This window comes from Anomaloglossus baeobatrachus, chromosome 6 (assembly GCF_048569485.1).
Source record: "Anomaloglossus baeobatrachus isolate aAnoBae1 chromosome 6, aAnoBae1.hap1, whole genome shotgun sequence".
NCBI lineage: Eukaryota > Metazoa > Chordata > Amphibia > Anura > Aromobatidae > Anomaloglossus > Anomaloglossus baeobatrachus.
Genome location: NC_134358.1, coordinates 15,371,336 through 15,395,079, shown reverse-complemented (window position 1 = coordinate 15,395,079; position 23,744 = coordinate 15,371,336). Strand labels below are relative to the sequence as shown.

The 23,744-nt window shown below is 44.9% G+C and overlaps 1 protein-coding gene across 1 annotated transcript; it reads right to left on the bottom strand.

The window, feature by feature from the left end:
* Positions 1–7,497: 7,497 nt before the first annotated feature.
* Positions 7,498–23,204, bottom strand: SLC33A2 (solute carrier family 33 member 2). Its single transcript, XM_075316044.1, has 6 exons — positions 23,127–23,204; positions 15,821–16,734; positions 14,287–14,434; positions 13,263–13,369; positions 11,064–11,173; positions 7,498–8,217 (listed from the first exon to the last, which is right to left on the bottom strand). The coding sequence occupies exons 2-6, from the start codon at positions 16,581–16,583 to the stop codon at positions 8,044–8,046; spliced, it is 1,302 nt and encodes a 433-aa protein (XP_075172159.1). The 5' UTR covers positions 16,584–16,734; positions 23,127–23,204; the 3' UTR covers positions 7,498–8,043.
* Positions 23,205–23,744: the final 540 nt, after the last annotated feature.

Genomic DNA, 23,744 nt, shown 5'->3' with positions numbered 1-23,744 from the left:
ATGTAGGAGCAGCCGTATAATGTGTGACTGGGTGACAAACGTAGAAGGTTATACTATATTCAGGAAGGAGAGAAAAGGTGGTGGGGTGTGTATATTTATCAGATCTAACCTAAGAACTGGGCTCAGTGATGACATTGGGGGGCGCTGCAACAATGTAGAGTCAGTATGGGTAAATGTACATGGGGAGGGGAATAATGGTAAAATGCTAATTGGAGTTTGCTATAAGCCTCCTAACATACCTGAACAAATAGAGGGTGAAATGCTGCAAAAAAATGGAAAAGGCAGCTAATAATAATAATCGGGTTCTTATTATGAGGGATTTCACCTATCCAGACATACAATCTTCTGGTTCTGCTAAAAGCTGTAAGTTCTTATCTACAATTCAAGACAATTTCCTCTCTCAGATGGTAGATGAACCGACGAGGGGAGATAATCTGCTAGATCTGGTCCTGTCAAATAGACTGGATACAATTTCAGATCTACAGGTCCGGGAGCACTTGGCAGGTCCGGGAGCACTTGACAGGTCCGGGAGCACTTGGGCACCAGCGATCATAATATGGTAAGCTTCAACGTAATATTCAATAGAACATTTCAAAAGGGGAAATGCTAAAACCTGGAATTTTAGGAAAGCTGATATTAAGCTTAAGGGAAAGTTTAAGTATATAGTCCTAGAGTCCTGTAAACAATTATACCCTCTGGTAATAAAATGTCCAGGAATAAAAAGAAACCACTATGGATAAATAAGACTGTACAAAGTATAATAAAACAAAAACAAAGGGCATTTAAAATCGTGAAGGCTGAGAATACAGAAATAGCATTTCAGAAGTATAAAGATATCAATAGGAAATGCAAAAAAGAAATCAAGCAAGCAAAACTAGCTACTGAAAAAAAAATCGCCAATGACATTAAAATAAGCCCCCAAAAATCTATAAATACATCAATGCCAAAATGAAAAAAAAAAAAGAATAGTATCAGCCCCATAAAAGATTATAACAGGATAATTATAGAGGACAAAGAAAAGGCTGAGATATTAAACAAGCACTTTTTATCCCTGTTCACCAAGGAACTGACTGTTCCAGGATCATTCAATAAGTCAAAAATCAAAGTCCCCCTCTGATATAACTAATTTAACACAAGAAGAAGTACGCCTGTATCTGAGTAAATTAAACACTGCTAAATCCCCCGGGCCAGATGGCATTCATCCACGAATATTTAGAGAATTGAGCTCAGTAATTGACAGACCGCTGTATCTCATCTTCTTAGACTCGCTTGTAACAGGGTTGATGCCTCAGAAATAGAGAATAGCTGACATAGTAACAATATTTAAGAAAGGTAAGCGGGTGGATCCAGGCAACTATCGTCCGGTAAGTCTGACATCAGGGGTGTGTGAGGTTTTTGAGGGCAATTTAAGAAATAATAAACAAAGATATATTAGACTGAATAATATAATAACTGACAGACAGCATGGATTCATGAAACATAAGTTGTGTCTAACCAACATGTCGCGGTTTATGAGGATTTATAATCCGGGTACAGCTGGCATCTCCTGGAAACTTCCATTCCATGTGCGCCGTCCAAATGTTTCCCCCTTACCAAAGTAACTGCAGTTAGTTCTGCTCAAGTTCCAATTCCAGAAAAAAAAATTCTCTGTTTTCCAGAACGAGGACTGGAGCGGAACTAACTGCAGTTACTTTGGACGGCGCACATGGAATGAAAGTTTCCAGGTGATACCAGCTGTACCCGGATTATAGCGACTGTGGTGGCCGGGAAGACGGAACGGAGGTTGCCGGGTAATGACTGCTGTATGCTGATGATGGGGACTGTGGTGGCCGGGGGCTGTGTCTGGGAAGCAGGCGGGTGCCTGCTCCCTGGATATCCGGATGGAATAATGTGCATCTGGTCCCCCTTCAGGTACCACATTTCTGGGAGCATCAGCACTCTTTTGTGCCTTTTGAATTCCAAATAATAAGATATGTTTTATGAGCTCTCAGGAAATCAATACAGCACAGCCTTGTGTGGTGTAATAAGCGGGATCTCTGCTTTATTATCACACAGCTCAAGTTTAAGGTGTGTGAGAATCTAATATATAAAGCTGAATGTGTGTATGTGTGTGTGTGTGTGTGTATATGTCTGGGATTGGCATCCGCACCGTCGCAGCTACAGCCACAAAAGTTTGCAGACTCACACGTCTGGACCCCGAGAGTGTCATAGGCTATGTTTTGAGGGGAAATTTTAACCCCGCGCTTTACAGTTATTCACCAAAAAACCTGCCTCCATTCAAGCAAATGTAGCTGGGAGCCACAGTGCAGCCAGAACTTCAGAAGAATGTGCAGCCACGCCCTTATATGGATTGTTGGGGTGTCACAATGCAGCCAGGGAAAGAGGCAGACACAGACAGACAAAGAGACAGACACAGACAGGGTAAGAAACAGACATAGACAGGGTAAGAGACAGACACAAAGAGACAGACTGACAGGGAAAGAGACAGACAGGGAAAGAGAGGGAAAGAGACAGACAGGTAAAGAGACAGAAACTGACAAAGACAGACACAGAGAAACAGACAGGTAAAGAGACAGACAGGGAAAGAGATTGAGACAGACGGAGAAAGAGACAGAGACAATCAGAGACAGACAGGGAAAGAGATAGAGAGAGAGATATATACAGAGGGGGAGACAGACATAATTACATTTCTATCTATTTGTTTTGTGGTGTTTGTGTGCAGAATACATTTTTGTTAATACATTCTATTTTGTTAACAGCAGTTATTAACCCGGGCGAAGCCGGGCAGTACAGCTAGTACATTATATATATACTAGAAGGTGGCCCGATTCTACGCATCGGGTATTCTAGAATTTACGTATTGTGTAGTTCATGTATGATTTTTGTTATATATATATATATATATAGATGTTGTTGTGTGTAGTTAACAAGTGTTTGTGTAGGGCACTGTACATGTTCTGGGTGTTGTCTGGGTGTGACGGGGGGTGAGAGTGGTGTTGTATGTGTGTTGCGTTGTTTGTGGAGCGCTGTGTGTCTGTAGCGTTGTGTGTGTGTGTTGCACGGTTTGTGTGTGTGTGGGGTGTGTGTGTTTTGGTGGGAGGTATGTTTTGTGCAATGTGTGTGTTGTGCGGTATGTGCGTATATTTGTGTGTGCCGCGGTGTTTGTGTGTTGGGTGTTGTGTGTGTGTGCAGTGTTGTCTGTGTGTGTGGGTGTCTGTGTAGGGCAGTTGTTTGTGGTTTCCAGTGTGTGTGGTGTGTTGTGCAGTGCGCGCGTGTGTGTGTGTGTGTGTTGGGGGGAGGTGTGCACTTCCCATCGTGCTCCAACCCCCATGCAGCGCACTCCCCATCGTGCTCCATCCCCTATGCTGCGCACCCCCATCGTGCTCCATCCGCCATGCTGCGCACTCCCAAACGTGCTCCATCCGCCATGCTGCGCACTCCCAAACGTGCTCCATCCGGCATGCTGCACACTCCCAAACGTGCTCCATCCGCCATGCTGCGCACTCCCAAACGTGCTCCATCCCCCATGCTGCGCACCCCCCATCGTGCTCCATCCCCCATGCTGCACCAGCATCAGCCTCTCTACCCGCAGCATCAGCCTCTCTCCTCCCAGCATCAGCCTTTTCTGTCCCCAGCATCAGCCTCTCTCCTCCCAGCATCAGCCTCTCTCCTCCCAGCATCAGCCTACCCCAGCCTCAGCCTCCCCCAGCATCAGCCTCTCTCCTCCCAGCATCAGCCTCTCTCCTCCCAGCATCAGCCTTTTCTGTCCCCAGCATCAGCCTCTCTCCTCCCAGGCTACCCCAGCCTCAGCCTCCCCCAGCATCAGCCTCTCTCCTCCCAGCATCAGCCTCTCTCCTCCCAGCCTCAGCCTCCCCCAGCCTCAGCCTCTCTCCTCCCAGCATCAGCCTCTCTCTTCCCAGCATCAGCCTCTCTCCTCCCAGCCTACCCCAGCCTCAGCCTCCCCCAGCATCAGCCTCTCTTCTCCCAGCATCAGCCTCTCTCCTCCCAGCCTACCCCAGCCTCAGCCTACCCCAGCCTCAGCCTCCCCCAGCCTCAGCCTCCCCCAGCATCAGCCTCTCTCCTCCCAGCCTACCCCAGCCTCAGCCTTCGCCAGCATCAGCCTCTCTTCTCTCAGCCTCCCCATCCCAGCCTTCCCCAGGATCAGCCTCTCTCCTCCCAGCCTCCTCCAGCACGCCGTGCTCCTCTGCCGACACTCCCAGATCCGATCGCATACACTCACACACACACACACACTCACACACACCCGATCGCATACACTCACACACACCCGATCGCATACACTCACACACACACATTGACGATATTGCACATACGCGCTCACACTCCCAACATCCGGAGATACCACATGCTTCTGGTCATGTGATCCTCCGGCAGGTCCCGGAAGCTCACAGCACAGTATCGCCGCCGAGAAGCAAGCGATATCCCAGGATGTTGTGAGTGTGTGGATGCGATGTGATGTGTGTGTGAGGTGTGTGTGAGAGTGAGTGTGATCTGATGTGTGTGTGTGTGTGCTGTTATGTGTGTGCTGTTATGTGCGTGCGTGTGTGTATGTTCCGCCGCTGCAGGACCTTGATGCGCTGGTAACTATGCTACCATGGTTACCAGCGTATCCCGTCCCCCGCTCGCATGGGAGCCCACACCAGCATACGCCGGCCAGCCCCAGGAATGCGAGGGTATGTGTCGGCTGAGTTTGCGGCGTACGCTGATGTGGGCTCCCGGGGGTACAGTACTCACCTGGGAGTCGTGGCTCCGTGACCACTGACCGTGTCCATTCGGGGAATGCGTGGGGGGGGCGGGGCCAGAGCTAGCGTGCATTGCGTGAGGGGGGCGGGGCGTGGCCGAGTTGCCAATGCCCAAATTAGCTGGATCAAGCGTAGACAGTAAAGACTAACTTTAAAAATTTAACTTTTAATATATATGCGGATAAAAATGAGCAAGGCTCATAGGTTAGAAACACAGGTGGCACAGATCCACCCAAGATAAAAATGGGCTGCAGGTGGAGGACCCAAAGCAGTAGGCCTCAGTAAGGTACCACAATTACGGATTCCAAACCTACAGTATAATGGTCCTACCTGAAGCAAGGACACACGAATAAGCAAGACAAAGCCCCATCAGCAGGGGAAAAAATATCTATGTGTATCCTAAAGAAAACCTCCTAGACCATTATGAACCGTATATTTCATAAATCCCACACCGAGTGGGAACGGTCTTACCAGGTCCGGAGATTACACGGGCATTAAGGACAGGTTATAGGTTCAGGCAGGGGGCTGTTTCAACAGCATATCCAGATCCCTCAAGGAACCTCAACCCAATCAGGCATGTAGTCGCAGTACCCACTCCCAACGTTTCAAAGGCAGATCATCAGGGGAGTTCCAGTGGGGAAATGCAGTCAGCCGGTATCTTCAGCTGCGCGGCATTTATGAATTTTTGGTCCGATCTATACGCCACGATGCGTGATTTGGGCATCTTTTGATCGTCATCCGGTGAAGATACCGGCTGACTGCATTTCCCCACTGGAACTCCCCTGATGATCTGCCTTTGAAACGTTGGGAGTGGGTACTGCGACTACATGCCTGATTGGGTTGAGGTTCCTTGAGGGATCTGGATATGCTGTTGAAACAGCCCCCTGCCTGAACCTATAACCTGTCCTTAATGCCCGTGTAATCTCCGGACCTGGTAAGACCGTTCCCACTCGGTGTGGGATTTATGAAATATACGGTTCATAATGGTCTAGGAGGTTTTCTTTAGGATACACATAGATATTTTTTCCCCTGCTGATGGGGCTTTGTCTTGCTTATTCGTGTGTCCTTGCTTCAGGTACGAGTTGCCAATGCCTGCAGGGTGCGGGGGCGAGCAGCCAATCCGTGCGGGGGGCGGAGCCATGGCGAGCCCAGCGGCCAATCAGCTTTGTGTCACCGTAAGGACACAATTTTGGAGCAAGACAGACAGACAGACAGAATAAGGCAATTATATATATAGATAATGTAAAAATTCAAATCACCCCCCTTAGCCCCATTGAGATAACAATAAAAACCCACGTCTTTGGTATCACCGCTTTCAGAAATGTCCGATCTATCAAAATATAAAATCAATTAATCTGATTGGTACACGGTAATGAGAAAAAAAATTCCAAACGACAAAATTACGCTTTTTGGTGCATTAAAATGCAATAACAGGCGATCAAAACATCGCATTTACCCAAAAATTGTATAATTAAAAACGTCAGCTCAAGATGCAAAAAATAAGCCATCACTGTGCACCAGATACCAAAAAATGAGAATATTACAGGTCTCGAAAATGGCGAAAAAAGCGCAATTCTTTTTTTTTTTTTTTTTTACAAAATTCTGAATTTTTTTCACCCTTTAGGTAAAAGTAAAACTCTACACGTTTGGTGTCTGCGAACTCGTACCGACCTGAGGAATCAGAATACCGGGTCAGTTTCACCATACAGTGAACACGGTGAATACCCCAAAACTATCCTGCAATTGCACTTTTTTTGCACTTTCCCCGCACTTGGCCTTTTTTTTTCCCTTTTCCAGTACAATATGGGGCAGAATGAATGGAGTCACTCAGAAGTACAACTCGTCCCACAAAAAAGAAGCCCTGATGTGGTTTTATTGACGGAAAAACAAAAAAGTTATAGCTCTGGGAAAAAGGGGAGGAAAAATGAAAAACTGAAAATCGCCCGGAAGTGACGGGGTTAAATGATGTCACAGAGAACGGGAACTTCCCACCAAAAAATGCCGCTGATAGAAGAGGGTGAAGAGAAATCATCGATGGCGGCACAGACACCGTAGAGTGCGGACCACTGAGCCACCGTACAGTGCTATTCCCCGAGCAGCTGGACAGTGCTGACCACTGAGCCACCATACAATGCTAACCACTCAGCCATCATACAGTACTGACCCATTGTACAGTGCTAGCCACTGAGCCACCATACAGTGCTAACCACTGAACCAGCATACAGTGCTAACCACTGAGCCACCGTACAGTGCTAACCACTAAGCCACCATGCAGTGCTAACCACTGAGCCACCGTGCAGTGCTAACCACTGAGCCACCGTGCAGTGCTAACCACTGAGCCACCGTGCAGTGCTAACCACTGAGCCACTGTACAGTGCTAACCACTGAGCCACCGTACAGTGCTAACCACTGAGCCACCATACAGTGTTAACCATTGAGCCACCATACAGTGCTAACCCATTGTACAGTTCTGACCACTGAGCCACCGTACAGTGCTAACCACTGAGCCACCGCACAGTGCTAACCACTGAGGCACCATACAGTGCTAACCACTGAGCCACCATACAGTGCTAACCACTGAGCCACCGTGCAGTGCTAACCACTGAGCCACCGTGCAGTGCTAACCACTGAGCCACCATACAGTGCTAACCACTGAGCCACCATACAGTGCTAACCACTGAGCCACCATACAGTGCTAACCATTGAGCCACCATACAGTGCTAACCCATTGTACAGTGCTGACCACTGAGCCACCGTACAGTGCTAACCACTGAGCCACCGTACAGTGCTAACCACTGAGCCACCGTACAGTGCTAACCACTGAGCCCCTTGCTGCATATCACTTGACATGCAATGTAAATGCCGCACCCAAGTTATTTTTAATTAATTATATTTAGAAATGTTTATTTTTTATCAGTCTTATATTCACATAAAAATATGAGGAATGATTTCCTGTGACAGGTTCTCCAGGTATAAAGAGATAATATTGTCATGTAGAGAGGATCAGCCTGGAACACTGCTGATGTCATCACGAGTAGAGGCTGGGGTGATGTCATCACGAGTAGAGGCTGGGGGTGATGTCATCACGAGTAGAGGCTGGGGGTGATGTCATCACGAGTAGAGGCTGGGGGTGATGTCATCACGAGTAGAGGCTGGGGTGATGTCATCACGAGTAGAGGCTGGGGTGATGTCATCACACTGCTCAGTAGAGGCTGGTGGTCTCCTGATGCCGCTCACTGGAGGGGCCGGTGTCTTTACTTAGACCGTCCTTAGGCTCCGCTCATTGTAGGCTGGACGGGAGTCTCTGGAGGTGCGCGATGGGCAATAAGGAGAGAACAATAAACAGAGAGAAGGATGCGGAGACCCCGAGAGAGTCCACCAGGAGCCCCGAGACCGCGCTGAAGACCACTTTCCCCAGAACCTCCAGAGATGACAGAAGACTGTAGTGACTGGCCTGCGGGGAGAAGATCATCAGCAAAGGGGGTATTTACATACTGTCACCCCCATACACAGAGGCACAGGAGGGTAACTCCTGGAAGGGATCCCTGTCTCTCATGTCATCCCCTGTATGGGATCCTGATCTCTCCTGTCCTCCCCTGTATGGGATCCCAATCTCTCATGTCCTCCCCTGTATGAGATCCCAATCTCTCATGTCCTCCTATGTATGGGATCCCTGTCTCTCATGTCCTCCTATGTATGGGATCCTGATCTCTCATGTCCTCCCCTGTATGAGATCCCAATCTCTCATGTCCTCCTATGTATGGGATCCCTGTCTCTCATGTCCTCCTATGTATGGGATCCTGATCTCTCATGTCCTCCCCTGTATGAGATCCCAATCTCTCATGTCCTCCTATGTATGGGATCCCTGTCTCTCATGTCCTCCTATGTATGGGATCCTGATCTCTCCTGTCCTCCCCTGTATGGGATCCCAATCTCTCATGTCCTCCCCTGTATGAGATCCCAATCTCTCATGTCCTCTCCTGTATGGGATCCTGATCTCTCATGTCCTCCCCTGTATGGGATCCCAATCTCTCATGTCCTCTCCTGTATGGGATCTTGATCTCTCATGTCCTCCCCTGTATGGGATCCTGATCTCTCATGTCCTCCCCTGTATGGGATCCCGATCTCTCATGTCCTCCCCTGTATGGGATCCCAATCTCTCATGTCCTCCTATGTATGGGATCCCAATCTCTCATGTCCTCTCCTGTATGGGATCTTGATCTCTCATGTCCTCCCCTGTATGGGATCCTGATCTCTCATGTCCTCCCCTGTATGGGATCCCGATCTCTCATGTCCTCCCCTGTATGGGATCCCAATCTCTCATGTCCTCCTATGTATGGGATCCCAATCTCTCATGTCCTCCCCTGTATGGGATCCCGATCTCTCATGTCCTCCCCTGTATGGGATCCCAATCTCTCATGTCCTCCTATGTATGGGATCCCAATCTCTCATGTCCTCCCCTGTATGGGATCCCAATCTCTCATGTCCTCCCCTGTATGAGATCCCAATCTCTCATGTCCTCCCCTGTATGGGAATTTGATGTCTCATGTCCTGCCCTGTATGGGATCTTGATGTCTCATGTCCTGCCCTGTATGGGATCCTGATCTCTCATGTCCTCCCCTGTATGGGATCCTGATCTCTCATGTCCTCTCCTGTATGGGATCCTGATCTCTCATGTCCTCCCCTGTATGGGATCCCAATCTCTCATGTCCTCCCCTGTATGGGATCTTGATGTCTCATGTCCTGCCCTGTATGGGATCTTGATCTCTCATGTCCTCCCCTGTATGGGATCCTGATCTCTCATGTCCTCCCCTGTATGGGATCCCGATCTCTCATGTCCTCCCCTGTATGGGATCCCAATCTCTCATGTCATCCTATGTATGGGATCCCAATCTCTCATGTCCTCCCCTGTATGGGATCCCAATCTCTCATGTCCTCCTATGTATGGGATCCCTGTCTCTCATGTCCTCCTATGTATGGGATCCTGATCTCTCCTGTCCTCCCCTGTATGGGATCCCAATCTCTCATGTCCTCCCCTGTATGAGATCCCAATCTCTCATGTCCTCCTATGTATGGGATCCCTGTCTCTCATGTCCTCCTATGTATGGGATCCTGATCTCTCCTGTCCTCCCCTGTATGGGATCCCTGTCTCTCATGTCATCCCCTGTATGAGATCCCAATCTCTCATGTCCTCTCCTGTATGGGATCTTGATCTCTCATGTCCTCCCCTGTATGGGATCCTGATCTCTCATGTCCTCCCCTGTATGGGATCCCGATCTCTCATGTCCTCCCCTGTATGGGATCCCAATCTCTCATGTCCTCCTATGTATGGGATCCCAATCTCTCATGTCCTCTCCTGTATGGGATCTTGATCTCTCATGTCCTCCCCTGTATGGGATCCTGATCTCTCATGTCCTCTCCTGTATGGGATCTTGATCTCTCATGTCCTCCCCTGTATGAGATCCCAATCTCTCATGTCCTCCCCTGTATGGGATCCCGATCTCTCATGTCCTCCCCTGTATGGGATCCCAATCTCTCATGTCCTCCTATGTATGGGATCCCAATCTCTCATGTCCTCCCCTGTATGGGATCCCGATCTCTCATGTCCTCCCCTGTATGGGATCCCAATCTCTCATGTCCTCCTATGTATGGGATCCCAATCTCTCATGTCCTCCCCTGTATGGGATCCCAATCTCTCATGTCCTCCCCTGTATGAGATCCCAATCTCTCATGTCCTCCCCTGTATGGGAATTTGATGTCTCATGTCCTGCCCTGTATGGGATCTTGATGTCTCATGTCCTGCCCTGTATGGGATCCTGATCTCTCATGTCCTCCCCTGTATGGGATCCTGATCTCTCATGTCCTCTCCTGTATGGGATCCTGATCTCTCATGTCCTCCCCTGTATGGGATCCCAATCTCTCATGTCCTCCCCTGTATGGGATCTTGATGTCTCATGTCCTGCCCTGTATGGGATCCTGATCTCTCATGTCCTCCCCTGTATGGGATCCTGATCTCTCATGTCCTCTCCTGTATGGGATCCTGATCTCTCATGTCCTCCCCTGTATGGGATCCCAATCTCTCATGTCCTCCCCTGTATGGGATCTTGATGTCTCATGTCCTGCCCTGTATGGGATCTTGATGTCTCATGTCCTCCCCTGTATGGGATCCTGATCTCTCATGTCCTCTCCTGTATGGGATCCTGATCTCTCATGTCCTGCCCTGTATGGGATCTTGATGTCTCATGTCCTCCCCTGTATGGGATCTTGATCCCGGATGTCCGCTCTCTTATAGATTGGTACCTGTACTTTCTTGTGCGCTCGCCGTGTGCAGTGCATCATTAGGGTGAAGGTTGCAGTAGTAATCACACCCGCCAGGAAATTCTGCAGCATCAGAGTGAGGAGCAGAAGAGCTGCGGAACCGAAATATGACACCGAGTCAGCAAATTACAGGGCAGAATGAGCGCGGTCACCACTAAAGCGGCGTATACCCGTATACAGGTGATCACTATAGAGCCTGACTATACTGTTGTACTGACATATAATCACTACTGGAGCCTGATCACACACTCTGTGTGTAACGACTCTATATAATATATAGGAATAGATCCCTCTGTGTGTAATGACTCTATATAATATATAGGAATAGATCCTTCTGTGTGTAATGACTCTATATAATATATAGGAATAGATCCCTGTGTGTAACGACTCTATATAATATATAGGAATAGATCCCTCTGTGTGTAATGACTCTATATAATATATAGGAATAGATCCCTCTTTGTGTAATGACTCTATATAATATATAGGAATAGATCCCTCTGTATGTAATGACTCTATATAATATATAGGAATAGATCCCCCTGTGTGTAATGACTATATATAATATATATGAATAGATCCCTCTGTGTGTAACGACTCTATATAATATATAGAAATAGATCCCCATGTGTAATGCCTATATATAATATATAGGAATAGATCCCTCTGTGTGTAACGACTCTATGTAATATATAGGAATAGATCCCTCTGTGTGTAATAACTCTATATAATATATAAAAACACATGAAATAGATCCTTATGTGGGTAATGACTCTATATAATATATAGGAATAGACCACTCTGTGTGTAATGACTCTATATAATATATAGGAATAGACCACTCTGTGTGTAATGACTCTATATAATATATAGGAATAGATCCCTCTGTGTGTAATGACTCTATATAATATATAGGAATAGACCACTCTGTGTGTAATGACTATATAATATATAGGAATAGATCTCTCTGTGTGTAATGACTCTATATAATATATAGGAATAGATCCCCCTGTGTGTAATGACTATATATAATATATATGAATAGATCCCTCTGTGTGTAACGACTCTATATAATATATAGAAATAGATCCTCTGTGTGTAACGACTCTATATAATATATAGGAATAGATCCCTGTGTGTAATGACTCTAAATAATATATAGGAATAGATCTCTCTGTGTGTAATGACTCTATATAATATATAGGAATAGATCCCTCTGTGCGTAATGACTCTATATAATATATAGGAAGAGATCCCTCTGTGTGTAATGACTCTATATAATATATAGGAAGAGATCCCTCTGTGTGTAATGACTCTATATAATATATAGGAAGAGATCCCTCTGTGTGTAATGACTATATAATATATATATATATATATATATATATATATATATATATATATATATATATATATATATATATATGTGTGTGTGTTTCCCTTTTTGTATTGAATTACTGAAATAAATAAACTTTTTGATGATTTTCTAATCTATTGAGATGCATGGTGTATGGTGGTGGTCAGACACATTTGCCGGCCGCTCCTTGGTGGCAGTGAGGCCTTGGAGGCCGGATCCTGGGCGCCCTGTGATTACTATCTAAGGCAGGAGCAGGGCGGGGGTGATGATGGTGGATCATGTGCGAGTGATCAGTAAGGCTATGTTCACACTAGAAAAATGATTTTTCTTAAGAAATTTCTTAAGAAATTTCTTAAGAGTGCACCTGTGTTAAAAAACGCACCAAAAACGCACCTGCGTTTTTGCCGCGTTTTCGGTGCGTTTTTGGTGCGTTTTCGGTCCGTTTTTGGTGCGTTTTTACCGCTGGCTGCTCCCTGCGTTATTGTGCCAATTATCTATGGCAAAAAACGCAGTTAGCTGCAGAAAAGAAGTGACATGCTCATTCTTTTTCTTAAGAAAATCTACTGAAAGAATTTTCTTAAGAAAAAAACGCAGTGTGTGCACAGCTAATTTTTTTTGCCATAGGTTTTGCTGGGGAATGTCTGCAGAAAGGTTACAAGAATTTCTCAAGAAATTTCTGCAGCAAAAACGGACCCAAAACGGACCCAAAACGCAGGTAAAAAACGCAGTGTGTGAACATAGCCTAACAATGGGGACTCTCATCACTCATGGGGGGGGGGGGATTTGGGGACACTTGTTTGTGGCTGAACCTGTCACCCCCTCACCTTTTACAACACTGGTGTCTTCACCCAGGGAAGCGAGGAGTAAAGTCTGAAGCAGCAGACAGGAGACCCGAAGTGTGAACAGCGTCCTGAGCAGCGGGTGCAGGGCCCTGAGAATGAGGAGGGAAACCATAAAGAAACGCAGCCTGCTCCCCCTGACACAGCCCGCCCACCCCCTTGACACAGCCCGCTCCCCCCTGACACAGCCCGCTCCCCCCCCAACAACACAGCCCGCTCCCCCCGACAACACAGCCCGCTCCCTCCCGACAACACAGCCCGCTCCCCCCGACAACACAGCCCGCTCCCCCCAACACAGCCCGCTCCCCCCCCGACAACACAGCCCGCTCCCCCCGACAACACAGCCCGCTCCACCCCCGACACAGCCCGCTCCACCCCCGACACAGCCTGCTCCACCCCCGACACAGCCCGCTCCCCCCTGACACAGTTCGCTCCCCCGACACAGCCCGCTCCACCCCCGACACAGCCCGCTCCACCCCCGACACAGTCCGCTCCACACCCGACACAGTCCGCTCCCCCCGACACAACCCGCTCCCCCCGACACAGCCCGCTCCCTCGACACAGTCCGCTCTCCCCGACACAGAACGCTCCCCCCGACACAGACCGCTCACCCCATCACAGACCGCTGCCTCCGACACAGACCGCTCCCCCCGACACAGACCGCTCACCCCATCACAAACCGCTCCACCCCCGACACAGACCGCTCCACCCGGCATTGTCCAGTGCACCCATTCTGTCAGTCCTCCACCTGTGTGCATATGTGCATGATATTGCTCTGCTGGTGGTGTTCTCAGACACCATAATTATATGGTTGAATTATTATCTTTTACTCTTTTGATCTTGAGCTCCGGCTTGTATTGTACTGCTGCCACCTCCAGAGCTGGAATCACAATCCTTATCAATGCCGAGCAGCAGAGAGGGGCCAGTGTGTGATGGCGGACAAATAGTGGACCCCTGTGTATCAGCCGTACACCGGTAATGGTGATGGCGGGAGCTCTCAGCCACTCACCTGCCCTTCCTCAGGATTGCACCACCGCCAGCAGATCCAGCAATGGAAAACCCCAAGGAGAAGATCCCGGTCCAAAGACCCAACTCCGCCGGAGAAGTCCCTCGATCCAGCAGTAGAAGGGGCACCATCGAGAGCGAGCCCTGCTCTCCTGCAAGAGCACAACTCCCATCAAGTAACCCGTGACACCACTGCAACGTCCATCATGTATCCTGTGACGGGGCCAGATGTTATACACCGGGGGCGAGGGGGTCGGATGTTGTACTCTGGTGGGCCAGGATTGGATATTGGACTCTGGGGAAGACAAGGTCGAATGTTGATCTATGGGGTAGAGGGGGACAGGGCTTTACTCCAAGCGGGGTCGGATGTTGTACTTTGGGGGATGGGGGGGGGACAGGGGATACAGGATTGGATGCTGTACTCCAGGGAAGACAGGGTCGGATGTTGTACTCCGGTGGGGGACAGGGTGGGATGTTGTACTCCGGTGGGGGACAGGGTGGGATGTTGTACTCCGGTGGGGGACAGGGTGGGATGTTGTACTCCGGTGGGGGACAGGGTGGGATGTTGTACTCCGGTGGGGGACAGGGTGGGATGTTGTACTCCGGTGGGGGACAGGGTGGGATGTTGTACTCCGGTGGGGGATAGGGTCGCATGTTGTACTCCGGTGGGGGACAGGGTGGGATGTTGTACTCCGGTGGGGGACAGGGTGGGATGTTGTACTCCGGTGGGGGACAGGGTGGGATGTTGTACTCCGGTGGGGGACAGGGTGGGATGTTGTACTCCGGTGGGGGATAGGGTCGCATGTTGTACTCCGGTGGGGGACAGGGTGGGATGTTGTACTCCGGTGGGGGACAGGGTGGGATGTTGTACTCCGGTGGGGGACAGGGTGGGATGTTGTACTCCGGTGGGGGATAGGGTCGCATGTTGTACTCCGGTGGGGGACAGGGTGGGATGTTGTACTCCGGTGGGGGACAGGGTGGGATGTTGTACTCCGGTGGGGGACAGGGTGGGATGTTGTACTCCGGTGGGGGACAGGGTGGGATGTTGTACTCCGGTGGGGGACAGGGTGGGATGTTGTACTCCGGTGGGGGACAGGGTGGGATGTTGTACTCCGGTGGGGGACAGGGTGGGATGTTGTACTCCGGTGGGGGATAGGGTCGCATGTTGTACTCCGGGGAAGACAGGGTCGGATGTTGTACTCCGGTGGGGGACAGGGTGGGATGTTGATGTCTGGGGGAGACTGGCATTATACAACAGGGCGACATGGGGTCAGATGTTATACGTTGGGGGCGAGTGGATTGGATGTTGTACTCCGGGGAAGACAGGGTCGGATGTTGTACTCCGGTGGGGGACAGGGTGGGATGTTGTACTCCGGTGGGGGACAGGGTGGGATGTTGATGTCCGGGGGAGACTGGCATTATACAACAGGGCGACATGGGGTCAGATTTTATAGGTTTGGGGGCAATGAAACTGAAATAGAAACCAGTCACCCAATACTTTTCTTATCAACGTAAGCTCCCTGTGTAGATGGACTCACCCAGCTTGTAGATCAGCACGTAGACCATGGTCCACATCGTCCCCGGAGTTCTGGAGACCCTATGAATAATCTCCATCAGTCTCGGTTTAGACGATTTCTTCTGCTTTCCTTGAAGTCTGGACTCTTCCCCTTTAAGGGTTGTGGACCATCGAGCGCACAGCACCGCCATGAGGTAGGCCCCCGAGAGAAGCATGAAGACCCCTCTCCAGCCCAGGCTATGGAGCAAGGTGAGAGCGCCCCCTCCTGCCAGCACCGAGCCCAGCTTGTAGGCCACAACTTGGATGGAGTTACCCAGTCCCAACTGGTCCTGGTCCAGCACAGCTACCGTCACCGCATCCAATGCCACGTCCTGCATGGAGGACAGTACATGCATGACAAAGAGCAGCCAGGCCAGAGGGGTGAACGCACCCTGGAGGGGCAACATCGAGCACAGGGCACAACAAAGGCACAGACCCCCGGTGCTCAGCACAAGCCACGTCTGACGATGCCACGCACCATCCACCAGAGGAGACCACAGGAACTTCAGAAGCCATGGCAGGTACAGGAACCTGGTCAGTCCTATGTGCGAAAGCGACAGTCCCTGAGTGCGGAGCAGAACCGGGAGCAGACCGGACTGAAGACCATAAGGAAAGCCCTGAACCAGGTACAGTACAGCCAGCGGAAGGTATGGACCGGACATGATGTACGGACCGGACGCTGTGTATGAACCGGACGTGGTATGTAGAGCTCCGCATGGACCGGACGCTGTGTATGGACCGGACATGATATGTAGCGCTCCGCATGGACCGGACGTGGTATAGTGGAGATGTCACCAATACAGTGAAGGGGTGGTAGACATATAACGATGATTATGGGATGGCACGACACATCATGGACTCCTTCTATAATGTCACATTTTGTGGATTACTGGAGACCTGGAGAAAAAGGACAGAAACCATCACTACAGAGTCCTGACATCTACAGTATGTACATGTGTACACAGCGTATACCACCCATATAGCGATATAAACGGTAAATAAACAGTATTACACACAGTGTATAATATACGGTATTACACAGAGTATAATATACGGTATTACACAGAGTATAATATACGGTATTACACACAGTGTATAATATACGGTATTACACAGAGTATAATATACGGTATTACACACAGTGTATAATATACGGTATTACACAGAGTATAATATACGGTATTACACAGAGTATAATATACGGTATTACACACAGTGTATAATATACGGTATTACACAGAGTATAATATACGGTATTACACACAGTGTATAATATACGGTATTACACAGAGTGTATAATATACGGTATTACACACAGGGTATAATATACGGTATTACACACAAGGTATAATATACGGTATTACACACAGGGTATAATATACGGTATTACACACAGGGTATAATATACGGTATTACACACAGTGTATAATATACAGTATTACACACAGTGTATAATATACGGTATTACACAAAGTGTAATATACGGTATTACACAAAGTATAATATACGGTATTACACACAGTGTATAATATACGGTGTTACACACAGTATATAATATACGGTATTACACACAGTGTATAATATACGGTATTACACAAAGTATAATATACGGTATTACACACAGTGTATAATATACGGTATTACACAAAGTATAATATACGGTATTACACACAGTGTATAATATACGATGTTACACACAGTATATAATATACGGTATTACACACAGTGTATAATATACTGTATTACACAGAGTATAATATACGGTATTACACACAGTATATAATATACAGTATTACACAGTGTATAATATACGGTATTACACATAGTATATAATATACGGTATTACACACAGTGTATAATATACGGTATTACACACAGTGTATACCGTAGTATAGTATATATCAGTATAGTATATATCAGTATAGTATATATCAGTTAACTATCCTGATATAAATTGGGGAACAGAAACTTGCAGTTCCAGCAAAGGAAATAGATTTTTGATAACAATGAAAGATAATTACCTTTCACAAATGGTACAGGACCCCACAAGAGGGGGAGCACTACTAGACCTTGTACTAACCAATAGGCCAGACCGCATATCAAATATACAAGTTGGGGGTTACTTGGGGAATAATGATCACAAAATAATAAGTTTTCATGTATTCTTTAGTAAGATGTCTAGTAGAGGGGCTACAAGGACACTAAACTTCAGGAAAGCAAATTTTAAACGGTTGAGAGATGATCTTAGTGCAATAAACTGGGATGATGTACTAAGTAATAAAAGTACACAAAGCAAATGGGAGACTTTTATGAGCATCCTGAATAGGGCTTGTGCAGAAAATATACCCTATGGGAACAAACATGCTAGAAATAGGAGGAAACCCCTATGGCTAAATAGAGCTGTAAGGGAAGCAATAAAAGAAAAACAGAAAGCCTTAAAAGAATTAAAGAGGGTAGGTAGTGATGAGGCATTATATAATTATAGAAAAGTAAATAAAATATGTAAAAAGCAAATTAAGTTAGCTAAGTTTGAGACAGAGAGACTCATTGCGAGAGAAAGTAAAAATAATCCTAAAATATTCTTTAACTACATAAACAGTAAAAAACTGAAAAGCGATAGTGTTGGCCCCCTTAAAAATAGTCTTGGTGAAATGGTGGAAGGGGATGAGGGTAAAGCCAACCTGCTGAATGACTTTTTTTCTAGGGTTTTTATACAAGAAAATGCCATGGCAGATGACATGACCAGTGATACCATAAATTCACCCTTGAATATTACCTGCTTAACCCAGCAGGAAGTACGCCGCCGCCTCGAAATCACTAAGGGTGACAAATCTCCGGGCCCGGATGGCATACACCCCAGAGTACTACAGGAATTGAGTTCTGTGATAGATAGACCATTATTTTTAATCTTCTCAGATTCCTTAATAACAGGGTCGGTACCGCAGGACTGGCGCATAGCAAATGTGGTGCCAATATTCAAAAAGGGGACAAAAACTGAGCCGGGAAATTATAGGCCGGTAAGTTTAACCTCTACGGTTGGTAAAATCCTTGAGGGTTTCTTGAGAGATGCTATACTGGAGTATCTCAAGAAAAATAACCTTATGACAGAGATCAACATGGGTTTATGAGGGATCGATCCTGTCAAACTAATTTGATCAGCTTCTATGAAGAGGTAAGTTCAAGCCTGGACCAGGGAAATGCAGTGGATGTTGTGTATATGGACTTTTCAAAAGCTTTTGATACGGTGCCACACAAAAGGTTGGTACATAAAATGAGAATAATGGGGATAGGGGAAAATATGTGTAACTGTGTTAAAAACTGGCTCAGTGATAGGAAACAAAGGGTGGTTATTAATGGTACGTACTCGGACTGGGTCTCAGTTCATAGTGGGGTACCACAGGGGTCAGTATTGGGCCCGCTTCTTTTCAACATATTTATAAATGACCTTGTTGGGGGCATGCGGAGTAGAATTTCAATATTTGCAGATGATACTAAACTCTGCAGGGTAATCAATACAGAGGAGGATAATTTTATATTTCAGGGAGATTTATGTAAATTGGAGGATTGGGCTGAGAAGTGGCAATTGAAGTTTAATGTAGATAAATGTAAGGTCATGCACTTGGGTAGAGGAAATAACATTTATGATTATGTACTTAATTGTAGAACACTGGGTAAAACAGACACAGAAAAAGACTTGGGTGTATGGGTGGATGGTAAACTTCACTTTAGTGGCCAGTGTCAGGCAGCTGCTGCCAGGGCTAATAAAATAATGGGATGTATTAAAAGAGGTAGAAGTGTTCATGAAAAAAATATAGTTCTGCCTCTGTACAAGTCACTAGTGCGACCGCACTTATATACTGTGTACAATTCTGGTCACCGATATATAAGAAGGACATAGCTGAACTGGAGAGGGTGCAGAGAAGAGCCACCAAGATTATTAGAGGAATGGGTGGGCTGCAATACCAAGACAGGTTATTAAACTTGGGGTTATTTAGTTTGGAAAAACGAAGGCTTAGGGGGGATCTAATCACAATGTATAAATATATGAGGGGACAGTAGAGACCTTTCCAAAGATCTCTTTACACCTAGGCCTGCGACTGGAACACGGGGGCATCCGCTACGTCTTGAGGAAAGAAGGTTTAATCATAATCACAGACGAGGATTCTTTACTGTACGAGCAGTGAGACTATGGAGCTCTCTGCCGCATGGTGTTGTAATGAGTGATTCACTACTAACATTTAAGCAGCGCCTGGACGCCTTTCTTGAAAAATGTAATATTACCAGTTATGTATATTAGATTTTATGACAGGGTATTGATCCAGGGAACTAGTCTGATTGCCGGATGTAGAGTCAGGAAGGAAATTTTTCCCCATTGGAACTTGTTTGCCACATTGGGGGTTTTTTTTTGCCTTCCTCTGGATCAACATGTTAGGCTACGGGTTGAACTAGATGGACTTAGAGTCTCCCTTCAACCGTAAAAACTATGATACTATGATACTATGATAATATACGGTATTACACAGTGTATATTATACGGTATTACACAGTGTATATTATACGGTATTACACACACAGTATAATATACGGTATTACACACACAGTATAATATACGGCATTACACAGTGTATAATATACGGTATTACACATAGTATATAATATACGGTATTACACACAAAGTATATACGGTATTACACAGTGTATAATATACGATATTACACACAGTGTATAATATACGGTATTACACATAGTATATAATATACGGTATTACACACAAAGTATAATATACGGTATTACACAGTGTATAATATACGGTATTATACACAGTGTATAATATACGGTATTACACATAGTATATAATATACGGTATTACACAGTGTATAATATACGGTATTATACACAGTGTATAATATACGGTATTACACATAGTGTATAATATACGGTATTACACATAGTGTATAATATACGGTATTACACATAGTATATAATATACAGTATTACACACAGTGTATAATATACAGTGTTACACACTGTATATAATATACGCTATTACACACTGTATAATATACGGTATTACACACAGTATAATATACGCTATTACACACAGTGTATTATATACGCTATTACACACAGTGTATAATATACGGTTTTACACACAGTATAATATACTGTATTACACATAGTATATAATATACGCTATTACACACAGTGTATAATATATGCTATTACACACAGTGTATAATATACGGTTTTACACACAGTGTATAATATACTGTATTACACATAGTATATAATATACGGTATTACACACAGTGTATAATATACAGTGTTACACACAGTATATAATATACGGTATTACACACAGTGTATAATATACAGTGTTACACACAGTATATAATATACGGTATTACACACAGTGTATAATATACTGTATTACACATAGTATATAATATACGGTATTACACACAGTGTATAATATACAGTGTTACACACAGTATATAATATACGGTATTACACACAGTGTATAATATACTGTATTACACATAGTATATAATATACGGTATTACACACAGTGTATAATATACAGTGTTACACACAGTATATAATATACGGTATTACACACAGTGTATAATATACAGTGTTACACACAGTGTATAATATACGGTATTACACACAGTATAATATACTGTATTACACACACAGTATAATATACGGTATTACACACACAGTATAATATACGGTATTACACACACAGTATAATATACGGTATTACACACAGTGTATAATATACTGTATTACACATAGTATATAATATACGGTATTACACACAGTGTATAATATACAGTGTTACACACAGTATATAATATACGGTATTACACACAATGTATAATATACGCTATTACACACAGTGTATAATATACGGTATTACACACAGTATAATATACGCTATTACACACAGTGTATTATATACGCTATTACACACAGTATAATATACGGTATTACACACAGTGTATAATATATGCTATTACACACAGTGTATAATATACGCTATTACACACAGTGTATAATATACGCTATTACACACAGTGTATAATATACGGTATTACACATAGTATATAATATACGGTATTACACACAGTGTATAATATACAGTGTTACATGCAGTATATAATATACGGTATTACACACAGTGTATATTATACGGTATTACACACAATGTATAATATACGCTATTACACACAGTGTATAATATACAGTATAACACACAGTATAATATACGCTATTACACACAGTGTATTATATACGCTATTACACAGTATAATATACGGTATTACACACAGTGTATAATATACGGTATTACACACAGTGTATAATATACGGTATTACACACAGTGTATAATATACGGTATTACACACAGTGTATAATATACGGTATTACACACAGTGTATAATATACGGTATTACACAGTGTATAATATACGGTATTACACACAGTGTATAATATACGGTATTACACACAGTGTATAATATACGGTATTACACACAGTGTATAATATACGGTATTACACACAGTGTATAATATACGGTATTACACACAGTGTATAATATACGGTATTACACACAGTGTATAATATACGGTATTACACACAGTGTATAATATACGGTATTACACACAGTGTATAATATACGGTATTACACACAGTGTATAATATACGGTATTACACACAGTGTATAATATACGGTATTACACAGTGTATAATATACGGTTTTACACAGTATAATATACGGTATTACACACTGTGTATACAATACGGTGTTACACACAGTATATAATATACGGTATTACACACAGGGTATGATATATGGTATTACACACAGTGTATAATATACGTTATTACACACAGTGTATAATATACGGTTTTACACACACAGTATAATATACGGTATTACACACAGCGTATGATATATGGTATTACACACAGTGTATAATATACGGTATTACACACAGTATAATATACGCTATTACACACAGTGTATAATATATGCTATTACACACAGTGTATAATATACGCTATTGCATACACAGTATAATATACGCTATTACACACAGTGTATAATATACGTTATTCGATATTACACAAAGGGTACAATATACGTTATTACACACAGTGTATACTATACGGTTTTACACACACAGTATAATATACAGTATTACACATAGTATATAATATACGGTATCACACACTGTATAGCCGCACAGTATAATTGTGTAATCTACAGTTAGGACTTACTTGTGCTCGTTCTCCTGGAGGCGGCCATGTTTGGAGGATCATGTGACTTGGGTTTGTTGGTCACATGGGGAAGTCTCCTCCTCCCCTCCCCCGCTGGCTGGCTGGTTGTTTATTAACCCTGCAGGTTGTGACACTGATCCTTTCTGTCCAGGATTCCCGAAATCATTTTTAGGAGAATGTGCAGAGAGGAGCACAAGGGTAACAATGGAGCTCCATATCTCCCCGTCCTCTACAGCCCTGAGCCTGAGAGGAGCTTCATCTTATAGAGACAATCATCCTGGCTTCTTATACACAAATGTGCATCTCAATACATTAGAATATCATTCTATTCCTATTCCTTTATATTATATAGAGTCATTACACACAGAGGGATCTATTCCTATATATTATATAGAGTCATTACACACAGAGCAATCTATTCCTATATATTATATAGCGTCATTACACACAGAGGGATCTATTCCTATATATTATATAGAGTCATTACACACAGAGGGATCTATTCCTATATATTATATAGAGTCATTACACACAGAGAGATCTATTCCTATATATTATATAAAGTCATTACACACAGAAGGATCTAATCCTATATATTATATAGAGTCACTACACACA